Source organism: Eurypyga helias, unplaced genomic scaffold (assembly GCF_000690775.1).
Source record: "Eurypyga helias isolate BGI_N326 unplaced genomic scaffold, ASM69077v1 scaffold8551, whole genome shotgun sequence".
NCBI classification, from domain to species: domain Eukaryota; kingdom Metazoa; phylum Chordata; class Aves; order Eurypygiformes; family Eurypygidae; genus Eurypyga; species Eurypyga helias.
Window position 1 is genome coordinate 17,554 of NW_010228950.1, and position 13,767 is coordinate 31,320.

Sequence of the window (13,767 nt, forward strand, 5' to 3'; positions counted from 1 at the left end):
GTTAGTGGTGAAACGCGAGCGTGTCGTTAGGGCTTAGGGAAGGAGTGAGTTGGGGCTGTAAGAAACGAGCCTTCAGCGACTGTGGTTATAGCCAGCTGCTAACAGGTACGGACTGAACCATCCGAAAGACTTTTCTGTGGTGTAGGAGCCCTGCGGGTCCCTCAGAGAATCAAACCGTGGCTGCTGTACGCTGAGTGAAGGAGCATTTCAGTGTGACAGCTAATGCCGGGGTCGGATCCGTAGGAGAGCGGTGGCACGCGGCGTTTTCACCCCCAAAGCAGCGGACGGGCGTCAGTACGACGCTTGTTATCGGGTCCTGTCTCGGGGAATATGGACTTTGCACGGCGCCGGGCTCTGCGGCGCTGACAGGCGCTGCGTTGCCTTCGGAGCAAACAAACAAACAAGTCTGGAGGAGGGAAATGATTAGACGAGCCTCAGCTGGGGTTTTTCCCCCCCCCCTCGCCCCTTGAATGGGTCTCTTTCATCAGGATGTGTCAGGACAAGTGCTTTTTCAAGCCAGGATATCAGTGGAAGACAGAGCGTTCTGTGAAAGTCATCCAGTTCCTGGGCAGCATCGACGGACGCGGTTTCTCTGCCCCGCGCAGAATATACGGTCGACCTTTTCCTTCTTTTCTTTCCTTTTTTTTTTTATGGGTTTAGAAGCAAAAGGATGGCTCTCTTTCATCAGGATGTGTCAGGACAAGTGCTTTTTCAAGCCAGGATATCAGTGGAAGACAGAGCGTTCTGTAAAAGTCATCCAGTTCCTGGGCAGCATCGACGGACGCGGTTTCTCTGCCCCGCGCAGAATATACGGTCGACCTTTTCCTTCTTTTCTTTCCTTTTTTTTTTTATGGGTTTAGAAGCAAAAGGATGTGAGTTTTACAGCTAGTTATGAATCTTTTCGAATTTACTGACTTCTTTCTGGCTCTTGGGCCAGCACAATGCTTCTGCTGTTCAAAGAAAACCGGTCCAGATTAGTATGTATAAGCCGCTCGTTGTTATGCTGCTAACGAATGCTGCTTACTGGGGCGTCGATCGCCGCCGCGGGGGTCAAAAGTTGGGGATGTTCTTCAGTGATAGGATTTTGCTGTTCTTCAGGAGATTTTTTTGGTGGGAGTTTAGTTGTTTACTGGAACTGCAGGATTTAAAAGGATTTAAACTGGGTTGGGATACTGTGTCTTGTCTTTTCATCCCTTCTGCTTTGTTAGCTGTCTCCCAGAGCGCTTGTACGAAGGGACTGGGAGCAAAGAGCGGAGATAAGGGGTGGTGTTGGGCGATGCTGCCGTTTTGGTACGCTGTAAAATATCCCAGAGGCACTTGGATGCGTTACCCGTGTCCGGCGCCGTGCTGGTCCTGCGGGAACGGGGGCTGATGTGGGATTCAGGGAGTGCTGGGGGGGTGCGGGCTGCCTGACACCCGGCCACCCGCCTCTTGTAAGGTTTAGTGTGCAATTTGGGAAACAAACGTGTAAATTAAAGCCGAAATCCTGCTCTCGCCAGGTTCTTCGGCTTTGCTTCCCGGCTCGTTTCCACGCAGATGAACGCACGGGGGCAAAAACTTCGCTGCGTGGGTTGTCCTTTCCCTGCAACCGCTTTCTGCTCCCGCGGCACAGCTTTCTCGCTTGCCTGCAAGTGGGAATGTTCTGCTTTATTGTGGAAGATTTCCTGGCTGCGGGAGAGGAGAACGTCGAGCGGGAGGAGGCGTCAGAGCAGGAGTTACCAACGCCTTTGGGAAGGAGCTCTGTCTCTTCCATGTTTCTTCCTGCTGCAGAAATCCCAGTCAGTACTTTATTAGGGATAAAAGAATATCCTTTGGGATGTTTTCTCGCTTTTCCAAAGGAATATTTCCCAAAATTCTTGGGACAAGGATACTGTGTGTTATTTTCCTGTGCATTATCTAACCATCCCCTTCCTCCTGCTGACAAAACAGCTGAGTGTGAAGCCCTTATCCAGCTGAATATCCGTCAGGCAGTGTGTTGGTGTCCCTGCTTTTGTGTAACGTCTGGCCTTTTTTAACCCTTTCCTGTGAGATCTGGTGTGAGGAGGAAACAAGACTCTTCCTGGCTCGCTTCTGGAACGAACCACATTCCCATTTGCAGGAGTTCTCGCTGTTACTGCGCGCGCCGGGCAGAGCAGAGCCGGCGTTTCGGATCACGAGCGGCTCGTGTTGGGACACGGCTTGCTAGCGAAGCGAGCGGTGAGTGCTGGAATGCTGAGGGGAGCGTACGTGGAGAAAAGCCGGCTTTCGTTAGGGTCTGTTGTCCTGCTGGCATTTTATTGACCTGATCTATGACTTGTGGAGCCTGGAACTTAAGCGAGAATTTTAGTTTGCTTTTTAAAAGCAGCCGAAATCTCGAATTTACACTCGATCCAGGTTTTTCTGGGAACTGTGCACTTTGAGGATTGAGTAGAAAAATGAGGAAGCTTTGCCTGGGAAGCTTGGCTGTGTTGCCACAGATGGGAAGAGCTGAACTTGCAGCAAAAGCTGAAAAGACTTGAAATTCATGCCTGTCTTCACAAAAACGTGAAGGTCGAATGGCGCGTTGGTGCTCACTTCTGCCCAAAGGCAGAGACCGGATAAAGTACGGAATAGACGAGTGCTGGGAGTAGTAACTCCCGTGGGATCGTTTTCTGTAGCATAAGTAACTCCCGTGTAGCCCAGTCTCGTAATGGAGCATTTCTATTTAGTAGGTAGCAGACGGTAATTAATGATGATCTATGTTTGGAAGCGTAGGGCGGCTGAAAATTGGGCTTTGTAACGCGGAACGTCGCCTGTGAGGTTTGGAGCGGTGTAGGAAATGCAGTGTAAGCAGTTTCTGTGGCAGCTGCAAGGTGGCTGGGTAGATGCTGACCCTCAGCCTTGTGGGAAGTGCCAACTCCACCGCTGGTGTCCCAGTCCGTTTTGGAAACGCTCCCCAGGCCGTTACGGTGCTGTGGGATTGGGCTTGTGCTGGTGCTTACTGCGCGGGGATGGGTTTGTTCAGCCTTCCCTTCAGCTACGTCCGGTGCCGTTTGACTCTGGAAACACCATTAACGTGCTTGCATGCTCGCGACCTGCCGCCTCGTCCGTCCTCTTTCCCAGGACGCTTGTATCACACCAGGACAAAGTCTTTGCTGTTGTGTCAGTTGGTTTTTTTCTCCCCTGAGGTTTCAGCGCGGTTTCCCTTCTTGTGATGTGCAGGTTACATCTGCCCTCCCTTCCTCTGAATCTGCAGGCAGTTCACGGTCGCATGTTGGTTTTGCACGCCAAAGAAATCTCAGGAACTGAAGTTGGTAGGAACTGATTGACTCTGAGCCTGCTCCGAAGTCGTTTTACAGGCCTAAGCCTGGAAAAAGCCTTACCCTCTCCTGTTTTCAGTTGCAGAATTTGGTAATCAAATTAAGTCGCTTCCACGCGGGCGAGTGTCTCTTGCACTGGCCAAGTAATAGAATGTTGGTGGGAGATGACCCATGAATAATCCTGGAGCCATGCTGTGCAAGTGGCATGATCGAGCTTTGGTAACACCTCATGGCAAACCCCCGCTACAGTCCGTGAGGAGCCTTTCCTTCCTCAGGTGCATGGATCTGAGCACGCCTTTTGCTGCTATTTCCTTCCGGCTGACTTTCCTCTGTCGTTTGTTTTCCAGCCTAAGCGAGAGCTTTTTCATGGTGAAAGGCGCAGCCCTTTTCCTACAACAAGGAAACAGCTCCCAGGGCCAGCGAAGTCTCCAGCATCCTCACAAACATGCAGGTAGTAGATTAAATCACCTAATTAAACCGTTTTATCCCCCTCTTGCTTTGCTGCTTATCCCATCCAGGCAGGCGGCACGCGCTGGGGGGTGGGTGGTTCCTCCGGTCGCCACGGTGGGACTTGTGGAACCAGGTTTCCAGCCCCCTGAACGCGTGATTAGTGAGAATTGCTTCAACTTTTACCTCGGAACTGGAACTGGGGTAGGAATTTATTCTCTGCAGACACTGCGGCATTCAGCGTGGCGTTCCTTAGCCAGGGAAGCCTGCTGAGCGTCCCTACTGGACGTGTATCCCTGTTTTCCGCAGATGAGACATGTCACTTGTTTCTCCTTCAGTGATTTGATCTTTGCCTTCCCTTTTGGCCTGTGGGGAGGAAAACGGGATGGGCTGAGTCCCAGTGCTCCAGCACCTCTTCCGTGGTTGTTGAGGTCCTGATTCAGCACGGCAGGGACTTCTCCGAGTGCCTTCCCAGCGTCCAGCAATCGGGAGCTGGGGACTTTCAGCTGACAGTATTTGTTCTTTTGAAACTACCTGTTGCTGTCTTTGACGCTACCGCTAAGAGCAAGGATCGTTTTAACAGGATTTGGGTCTCTGGATAGATGTGCGTTTCTTAGCTCCTTACGTCCCCTTTCCTGGTTTCAGGAAAATCCCCTTTTCAGTTAACTCACCCCAATCTGGCCTGTGAGTGTTTATCATGGTTTAAGAGCAGCCTGTCCTTCCTGCCCCCATCCCCCCCAGAGTGCCAAACTGGTGGGAAGAAAGGGTAGAGCTGTATGAACCTAGAAGAGGGTTGACAAGCAGAATCGGGGTTCAGGAGCGCGGATTCTACTTACCCAGTGGTTTTATGTCTTTTGTCTTTGACGGTTTCGGAATAAGTGATTACTGGGAAAGAAGAAAGAAGATCATCGGGGCATTTTGGGAGCAGGAGCATGTGGGAAAGGCACAGTGTGGTACTGTGCGACTGCTGCTTAGTAAACACTCCAAGCACAAAGAGGGTGTTTGAATGCCAAGCTTGGCTTTGGGTTTCTTTAATCGTCAGCAATTTCATATACCCAGAAAACATCCTACGGAAGGAATTTTATCTGGTATGGAAAGCTATGAGTGCATTGCTGAGTTATTTGATGTGAACCCGTTTTGTTTTCTTGGGCATTCCTTGTTCCTTTCCCTTGCTTTCACCAAACAGAAACTGCTCTAGAGCCTAAGGGACGCGTTGCAGGAACAGCACTTTGGGATAGAAGGGATCCGTGTCCCAAACCGGGCCGTTCCTGCAGCCCTTCCTGCTCGGAAGGTTCTCATGTTTGGATACGCCCTCTGCAAGGCCAGTGGGGCTGAACCCACCGGGCCAGTGTGTTTCACAAGTCAAACTCTTTCTTTTCTCCCCTGTGCCTTTTTTAACCAGAGTTTGTCCTCCTGCTTCCTCCTTCCCTGTCCCCAGGGCCCCTTTCTGTCCTCTCTGAGGTGCTGTGACAGGGGGAGTATCCTCCTTTGTGCCGCTCCCAAATACCATAAGGTCGAGTTTCGTGACAGGGAGAGTATCCTCCTTTGTGCCACTCCCAAATTTGGTAGCTCCCAAATACCATAAGGTCGAGTTCTCCTACAGCCAGATAGTGCTTATCCAAGAAGCTCACTTCCGTTAGTATTCCCCGGGACAGCATAGCTATTTGGCCTCCCTTAAAGGCTATTTTTTGACTTAAAATCGTCTCGTTTCATTAGAGGTCAAGGCTGTGCCTGTTCTCAGTGCGGCGAGAGACCTTCTGACTGTGTCTCTGCTCTCCCTGCAGGTGATTTGCCCCAGCACCTCCAGGTGATGATCAACCTCCTTCGCTGTGAGGACAGGATCAAACTGGTAAGAAAAGGTGCACTTTCCTGCTGGATGCCTGTGGAGCAGACCCATAGAGGTTCACAAACAGCACTGGCAAGTCCTGGGTTAACGCTGTGCTGGTTGTCAGCCCTACTGTGTGTCCCTGTCTGCTCCTTTTACGTCCCGGTGATGAGTTGGGTCAGGGAGCTGATCTGTCCGAAAAGTGTTTAATTTTCCCGTCACCTGACCAATGCTGATACAGGAGACAAGACGGGAGCTTGCTGATGGTAGCGGACAATCTTAAGTCAGTCTTGAAACTGCACCCAAATGGGGCTGGGCTTTCTTTTAAGGAATTCTGCAGAAGCTCTGAATGTCACTGCAGAAAAGTCTCTGTCAGTTATTCCCTCCAGCGTGGCTAACGGTCAGACTAGCAGCTAGCCTTGCTGGAAGATAGACTCTGTTCCCCTGGGTCTTTCATACTGCTGCTAAATAAAGCTTTTGGACACAGTTACACCTGGGAAAAAAAAAAACCAAAAACAAAACAAGCTAGGCAGCGATGGAAGCAACGATGATCCAGAAGCTGGTTTGCAGAGCTTGGTTACGTTTTTCCAGGCTGTCCGTTTGGAAAGCGTGTGGACAGACAGAGTCCGGTACATGGTGGTTGTGTACAGCAGCGGGCGACAGGACACGGAAGAGAATATTCTGCTGGGTGTGGATTTCTCCAGCAAGGAGAGGTACGTCTAAGGCGAGGCCGGACTTGGAAAGCAGGCAGGCTGGGGTCTGTGGAAAGCCTGTTAACACCAAACCATCCCCGAGCAGTTAGTTTTCATCTGTCTGCAAACTCCAGCAAGAGAAGGGATGTAAGCGTTGAGTTTCCTGACCAGCTATGAGGGCGAGGGTGTGGGTTTTGATCCAGAAAGCTTTCAGTCTCCTTGGAATGCCTGCGCCCTTTGGGCAGTCATGGGCAAAGCGGTCACGTGTAATCCATCAGTAGGGCTGCGGCGTCTACCTCATCCGTGGTCGGGTGCTGTCTGCTCCCTACAAATGCTCCTGCAGACACGTTTGTGAGACTGGAACTTGTTCTGTCCGCCAGACTTGAGTCTGTTGTTGGTGTGATGCAATGGGGCTGGTTTTGGGGGAGTAGCTTAGTTGCCAGATAGCATCAGAAAACAATACTGCGAAAGTACCTCCAAAACCAACAAATAAATATGTCAGTAATGAGCTGTTTCTTTTGTCTGACTGATAAGAGCACATAATATTCTTGAAAGGCAAATAAAATATTTCATTGTTGCAGACCCTTTCGCATTATTCCCGTTCTGGGTGAGTCAACTAAGGCAGAAAAGCTCTTGGCTCGGAGAGACAGGGCTGGTTTGGCAGAGCTGGAGTTGGAAGTCAGAGCCTCCAGACTGTTGATTCTGTTCCCTGACAATTTACCAGGCTGCTGTGATGTGCTGGTGCAGCCGGTGCGGCTTGGGTTTTCTTTTTGGGAAACCTTATTCCCGTTGCTGTAAGCGGAAGGGAGGGAGCTTTTGTGCTGAGACCTGTAAGGAAACTCCAAGCTGTACGTTCCCGGTAAGATTGGAGTTGACTTTGATGCTACCTCTTGCATCTGCTGTTAAATTACCGCTGTTAGCGTTAGGGAGGACGTTCTAACGTCGCATTTCCTTCTGGCACACCTGGCGTGCGACAGCAGTCGGTGTTTGCTGTGTCGCGTTCGAAGCTGGAGCAACCTTGCAGCAATTGGCTGTTGATGTAAGACAAGAGGAAAGATGGGAAAGTGATGACTGATCCATCCTAACTGGAAGGTTTGCTGCCGTTTCGGTCACTCTCCCCATGAAAACCTGAGTTCTTGTTAATTAAGGGCAAGTCTCTTGCGTAAAGAAGTCGGTTGGCATTAGCGACTGCACTGGGTGACTCTCTGTGTCGGGGCTGAAATGTCACTGCTGAGCTGGAAGTGTTCTGACTGCTGACAGTTGGACTAGTCAGGCGTTTTTGTGGGTTTTAGTCCTTTGACATGTTTAATAAAGCCGCATTTTTTTTCTCACGGGGCTCTGAAGCGCACATTGTCCACAGGTGTGTTCAAACCAGCCTGTCAGACCCTTTGATCCGCTGCAGAAGGTGGCTGAAGGCTTTAAAAAGAAAGGAAAAGGGGAAAAAAAAGCACCCTAAACCCATGTTCTTTGCTAACTGGCTGTTGCTGTTTGCATCCCAATTGCCTTTAAAACTTTAATACCTCAGGAGCTTAATTATTTACCGGTTGAAAGTTACTGGCCCCCATTATAGTACGGTTTCCTTGCCAGATGGCATCTTCGAAATGCAAATGTTCTTTTGGGTTAGGTAAACTCATTAAATGCATCTTTGTCTTTTCCACCAGCCAGAGCGATCAAGTGAAAACCCAACACATCCTTGGGAAGGCCCCTGGGGTCCCCTTCGGAAAGGGCCGGTGGCTGCACTGCCACCCCCCAGCGCTTGCTCACGGCCTCTCTTGGGGGACCCAGGTCACCCACATCTGCTTTTCTGTCCTGCTAGGGAGCCGCCTCGAGCTGCCGAGGGTGAGAGCAGGGAGGATGATGGGGCAAACACCGCAGTGCTTGTGGCAGGCTGCGCAGGGGAGGAGGAGAGCTGGTAATTTTGACTCTTGCTTCCGTGGAGCAGTCAGCCTGCTGATATCCAAGTAGACCCCCAGGTTTCACCCGCCGGTCTCCTTGTGTCTTACGCGTTTGATGGCCTGAGCTATTACTACCAATTACTAGGGCAAGACTCGAGGATTTTAAAAATTAAGGAGCATTAATAATTTAGGATATTGGCGTGACCGCGTTGTGGCCTATATTTACCGTGCTGTGTAACAATCTCTCTTCCAGTAAAAGCTGCACTATCGGAATGGTTCTTCGTCTGTGGAGTGATACGAAAATCCACCTTGATGGCGATGGGTAAGAAACCACGTTAACGGGATAAATGTGAATGTCCTTCCCTACTGGGGGCGGCTCTAGGCGAGATTCTCTGTCACCTTGCAAGTGAAGTTCCGGTTTCGGATTCACGGCTGCACTCCTCTTACTCAGACAGTGAGTTTTTGCCTTGCTGCCCTCAAACTGCTCGGTGGAACCTGTGCTACCTGGGGGATGTTCTCTGAAATCCCACTTTGAGGGGTGGAGCTCCCATTCCTGGCAGCCTACGCCGGGAAGGGTGTCCGCTTGCCGTGCTCGTTTGGGAGGATGTTGGAAAAACGGGCGATCCCGGATTCTCTTCGCCCGCGAGTGCCCCTGTAGCTGCTTGCAGTAGCTGTTCGTAGAGCGCAGCTCGTGATGGGGAGAGGAGCAATTTGTGACTCTGTTTTCCCTCTCTCTTAGTGGCTTCAGTGTGAGCACTGCAGGGAGAATGCACATCTTCAAGCCGGTGTCGGTGCAAGCCATGTGGTACGTGTGTTCGTCAGCTTTACTGAGAAAGAGACTGCCGTTTTGGTGAATAAAATTAAAAACAAATAGACTGCATTTTAGCCTTCTCCGTAATCGGCGTTTGGTGAGCTGCAGCAGAGATGCTGCTTCCCCGTGTCAGCAGGTAGGGACTGTGAGAATTCCGATCCAAAAGCAGGATCTGCTGCTGTTCAGAGCAACCCTGTGTGCCTCAGTGGTACCAGTGAGATGAATAAACATGACAGACCAACTTGAATTCATCAGGCTGCAAACCCAGTCTTTCCTCTCTGTCCCTGTTTTTCTGCCTGGCTGAAGGAGGAGTGTTGGGACGCGTTGCCAATCTGATGGCATTCCCCGCGTCCTGCCTCATTCCTGGGGCCAGGCTGGGGCTCCTGCCGCGTACTTTCCATGCCGCCCCGGGTGCCTGTTCACCTTTCAGCTCCTGTCACCCCTCCCATGTGCAGGGATTCCAGAACACTGAAGCAGAGGTGGCTGAATCAGCAGCAGCTCTGCCAGCAAATTCCTCCTGGAAGAGGCTGCTGCCCGGCCCCGCACGGAACAAAGGCATCTCTTTTGGCCTGGGCAGTTTGCTGGCTCCTGTTGGAGCCTGGAGAGATCCCTCTCCTTGTGGCATCTGATGGGGAAAAGGTAGATGTAGAGAAGGATGCCGTGCTAGGGATGATTTGGTACAGGAACATATGAAACTCCTGTTCCTGTCATTTGTTAACTCGGCCCCTCCTGTTGGCAACCTTGGATGTGGTTAATGCATTCAGTACAGTGACATCTTCGGAGCAGAGCCCTAAAAGAAAATGAGGAGGGAAAGAAGGAAAAAGTAACGCTAGAATTTGCAAAAACAAATGACCCAATCTGGGCCTTGTCCCTGGAGCATGTCAGGGGCCAAGAATGCTGGTAAATACGCATTTGACTCCTCGCTGAAGGTGCTTTGAAAGTTGTCCACGTTCTTTATTTTTCTTTGGTCTGGCTTTACAAGTGAGCTCATGAGTAGATCCCAGAGCGACTTGTGCCTTGCGCTCGCCTGTTAATCAGGAGAAGATTTCGGCCTCTGCCTCGCACCGGCCCTTGAGAAGGCCTCCAGGGTGCAGTTTGTGCCCTCTCTGAACTCTGACGCAATAAATCTGCAGCTCTTGAAAAGCAAACTGCCACAAACGGTGCTGAAAACCTTTTTCCTCTGTGAAAAATCTCTCAGATCCCGCTCTGTCTCTTCCTGCTGCTCACATCCGCACGAATTTGTTCTCTGAACTTGCAGGTCTGCTTTACAGATCCTCCATAAAGCCTGTGAAGTTGCAAGAAGGTACAACTACTTCCCAGGCGGGATGGCTTTGGTCTGGGCCACGTACTACGAAAGCTGCATCAGCTCCGACCAGAGCTGCATCAACGAGTGGAATGCGATGCAGGACCTGGAGTCCACCCGCCCCGACTCTCCGGCCCTCTTTGTTGACAAGTCAGTTCTGAAGTTTATTAGAAAAATTTGGCTTGGCTCATTAGAGAAACCTCCCCTTCTCCCTTTCCTTCCTCCAGCGGTTTGTTTCCCTTCTCTTTGTAAAGGTCTTCAAATGTTTTTCTTCTGTTATTCTTGTAAAAATTATTTTTAGCACAAGCCTTTACCCCCTCCTCTGTGCAGCGTGAGTTGCGCCGTCTGTTGGCCACCCGCTCCCAGCCAGCCTCTGCTTCTCCTTTGCAGGCCGACTGAAAGGGAGCGAACAGAACGGCTCATTAAAGCCAAACTCCGGAGCATCATGATGAGCAAAGACCTGGAAAATGTGACTTCTAAGGAGGTAAATACCAAAATCCCTGCTTATTCTTCCTGCTAGACTCAGTTTCCAGAGGGTGCTGCGCCGGTGAAGAGACACCGGTGACCTGGTGTCACTGGCTTTGGAGTATTCCCGACTGTTCCATAAAGGCTCTGCTCTTCGGCTGTGCTACACCTCCGTTTCCCCAGGAGGGAAGTCGGGGTACTCCCACCGTCAGACCTTTTCCAGACCTTAGTAACAGGTATGTGACTTTTCACCTGCAAAGTGCCCTGTTTTTTGCCCGTGGAGCGGCAGCGGAGGGGATGCTGGCATTGCTGGTGGTTGTAGCGCATGTAGGCGTGTCCAAGGAATGGGTTTCCAGCCTCCTGTTCCCTCGGTGTGTCCCTGTGAGTTGCACAAGCAAAGGCTGCGCTCTCCAGAGCTGCAGCAGGTAGCGCGAGGCCTCGCAGCGTCTTGGTTGCGTCCTCATCTCCGCTTGCTTGTGGGCAGAGCAAAGCATATGCCTTCCCTTCTCCTTGTCGGCATCGTTTTAAGGTTTTGTTTCCTTTGTTCCGGAGCAAATGTCAGAGGAGTTGGCAGACAGCACTTTGCTGGTGAGTCTGGGGACGGCAGGTGGCGAATCAGGGCTGAAGCTGGTGTAAGTACCTCCAGCCGCAGTGCAGACCTATTCCGAGCAAATGGAAGTAGTTCTTTTTGGGTCGGGTTTTTGTTTGTTTTTCTAGGGAGGCTGTTCCTGCAGGGCTCTTCTTCCTCGAGCGCAGCGCTGAAGCCTTCGGGCACGCTCTCGTGTGACAGCAGCGTTGCGGGTTGTAGGCGTGAGCTGCGAACCCGTCCGTCTGCGTACGTGTCCTTAACCCGGCGCGCTCGCGGCGCTTGGCTTTCGCTGTGGCCCTTTTCCGTGGCGGTTTCAGCAGAGCTGCGCTGCCTCGCTGGCACCTTCCCGGTGCTGCGGTGCCGCCCGAGACCGGCTGTCTGTGTGTTAGAAAGGGAGGCTGCTGGAAATCTCTTCACCAGCGCTGCTGCTCCTGTTCCCTACCTGCTTCGATTGGATTTCGCTTTTGTTTTTCCTGTTAGCTGCTCTCCGAGGTCTGGGGTTTTATCTCTCCAGTTACTTTTAAGAAGCAGGTACCTCAAAACACATCTTATTTTTTTTGCACTCGGATGTTATCTGAAGCTTTCTTTACAGATCAGTCTGGGGGCTTAGGGTACTCGGAGAGAGGTCACGCAGGGAGATTCCTCCTGTCCAAAAGGTCGAATCCCTCTTGCTGTTTGCAGTGAAGTACCGAAGAGCGTTCGGCGAAGGAGTGCCGACAGACGTTTCTGCTGAACAGACGTGATTTCAGGTGGCATCCTTTTGTTTTCTCCTCTGCAGATACGGAACGAGCTGGAGAAGCACATGAATTGCAACTTGAAGGAATTCAAGGAATTCATAGACAATGAAATGCTGCTTATCCTGGGCCAGATGGACAAACCGTCTCTGATTTTTGATCATTTATATCTGGTAAGCTGCCACCTTCGGAGTTCCAGGATAGCAGGAGGCTCAGTGGGGGTGATCTGACGAGTCCCCGGGCTCAGGGGAAGCTGGATCCTGTGTCCAGGCTGACTTTTGTGCAGCGCAATCAAGGAGTACAGCCTGCTCTCCCGCCCTATGTGCAGACTTCACTCCAGGACCCATGTTGCCTGTAAAAACCCGCAGTAGTGAAACCCTTTTTTCTAGCTGCATTCTTGTTTCTGGTCCCTGATACCACAGCCCTTTCCTAGAGGTTGATCCTCTTTCAGGACATACCCCGGCACAGCTCAAGTTCTCCCTGTGCATGTTCATTTTCTGATTCTAGCAAGGGAGATTTTCTTTGGTGACAAAGAAAGGGTCTGGCTGTGGCTGCTGCCCCCGTGACAGCCGTTTGCTCGTTGGGTAGGGTCACTCTTGCTTTGCTCAGCTGAGCCCCTGAAGCTCTGTGTGCGCGGCCGCAAGCACGTAAAGAACGGCGCACAAGATGCGCTGTTCCCGATGGTGCGTGTTTCCATCCAATCCTTTGCCACTAGATGGTACTCCAGGCAAAACCAGGCACTGCCATCTCGAACAAAGACTTGCTTGGGATGAACACGTCTGTGCCCGTTACGCTTGGGTCTGGCTTTTAATCTTCTGGAGAGAGTCAGAGGAAGTGCTCATGTTTTGGGGGCAAAAACTGCTTTTTAAACCCTTTGTGGCTTTCTGTTTTGCAAGTATGGGGGGGATTCACGGTGTGACCATCCCCATAACTTCCAGGATTTGCCTTACTCCTCATATACCCGTGGTCCCAGTCATGCCACACGTGAGCACTTTCTTTCCCTGCACTGTTTATCACTGTGGTTAAAAACGTGGCAGGGGGCAGTGACGTGGGATGCGCTGTCACATGCTCCCCAGAACTCGCTCCTCAGGTGAGGAGGAAACACCCTTATCCTGAACAGGCAGAGACCGGGGAGAGGGGCCAGGACATCTCTGCCGAGACACAGCGGTGCCGTGTTGCTGTTTCAGAGGCTTTTACCAACATTTCAGTGAGGCTGGGGGATTGCAGACCCTTAGGAAAGGGGGAGGGTCTTGGGCTCCTCTGAAACGTGTTTTGTGGCCATTGCAGGGGTCCGAGTGGAACGCCTCCAACCTCGAGGAGCTGCAGGGCTCGGGGTGAGTACCGCACCTTTCAACCACCAGCCTTAGACTGTGAACCCTCCAGTCCTTCGCCTTTAACTTGTGTTCAGGTCTCCTGGGACGACGCACGGCGTTTGCAGGCTGTAGGGATGAGTTTGGGCCTGTTCCCAATGGTAACAGGTAACGATGGGGGTAACTTCCCGTCAAGAGCTTGGTCGAGAAATCTTTCCTACCTCATTTCTATCAATCACACTCAGAGTAGAAATAACAAAACTGCGTTTTTGAAGTACATCTTGATCATAGAATCCCAGAATGGTTTGGGTTGGAAGGGATCTTAAAGCACATGTAGTTCCAACCCCCCTGCCATGGGCAGGGACACCTTCCACTAGACCAGGTTGCTCCAAGCCTCATCCAGCCTGGCCTTGGACAC

General features: G+C 51.4%; 1 protein-coding gene across 1 annotated transcript in view; it reads left to right on the plus strand.

Moving 5' to 3' along the window:
* Window positions 1-900: 900 nt before the first annotated feature.
* The window catches only part of LOC104516020 (protein phosphatase Slingshot homolog 1-like), an 18,688-nt gene continuing 5,821 nt past the window's right edge, over window positions 901-13,767 (plus strand). The window contains 10 exon segments of the mRNA XM_010160215.1: window positions 901-977; window positions 3,626-3,729; window positions 5,510-5,574; window positions 6,142-6,263; window positions 8,391-8,459; window positions 8,877-8,942; window positions 10,207-10,401; window positions 10,642-10,735; window positions 12,084-12,212; window positions 13,327-13,373. Coding sequence (XP_010158517.1) covers window positions 3,645-3,729; window positions 5,510-5,574; window positions 6,142-6,263; window positions 8,391-8,459; window positions 8,877-8,942; window positions 10,207-10,401; window positions 10,642-10,735; window positions 12,084-12,212; window positions 13,327-13,373 — 872 coding nt within the window. The 5' untranslated portion in view covers window positions 901-977; window positions 3,626-3,644.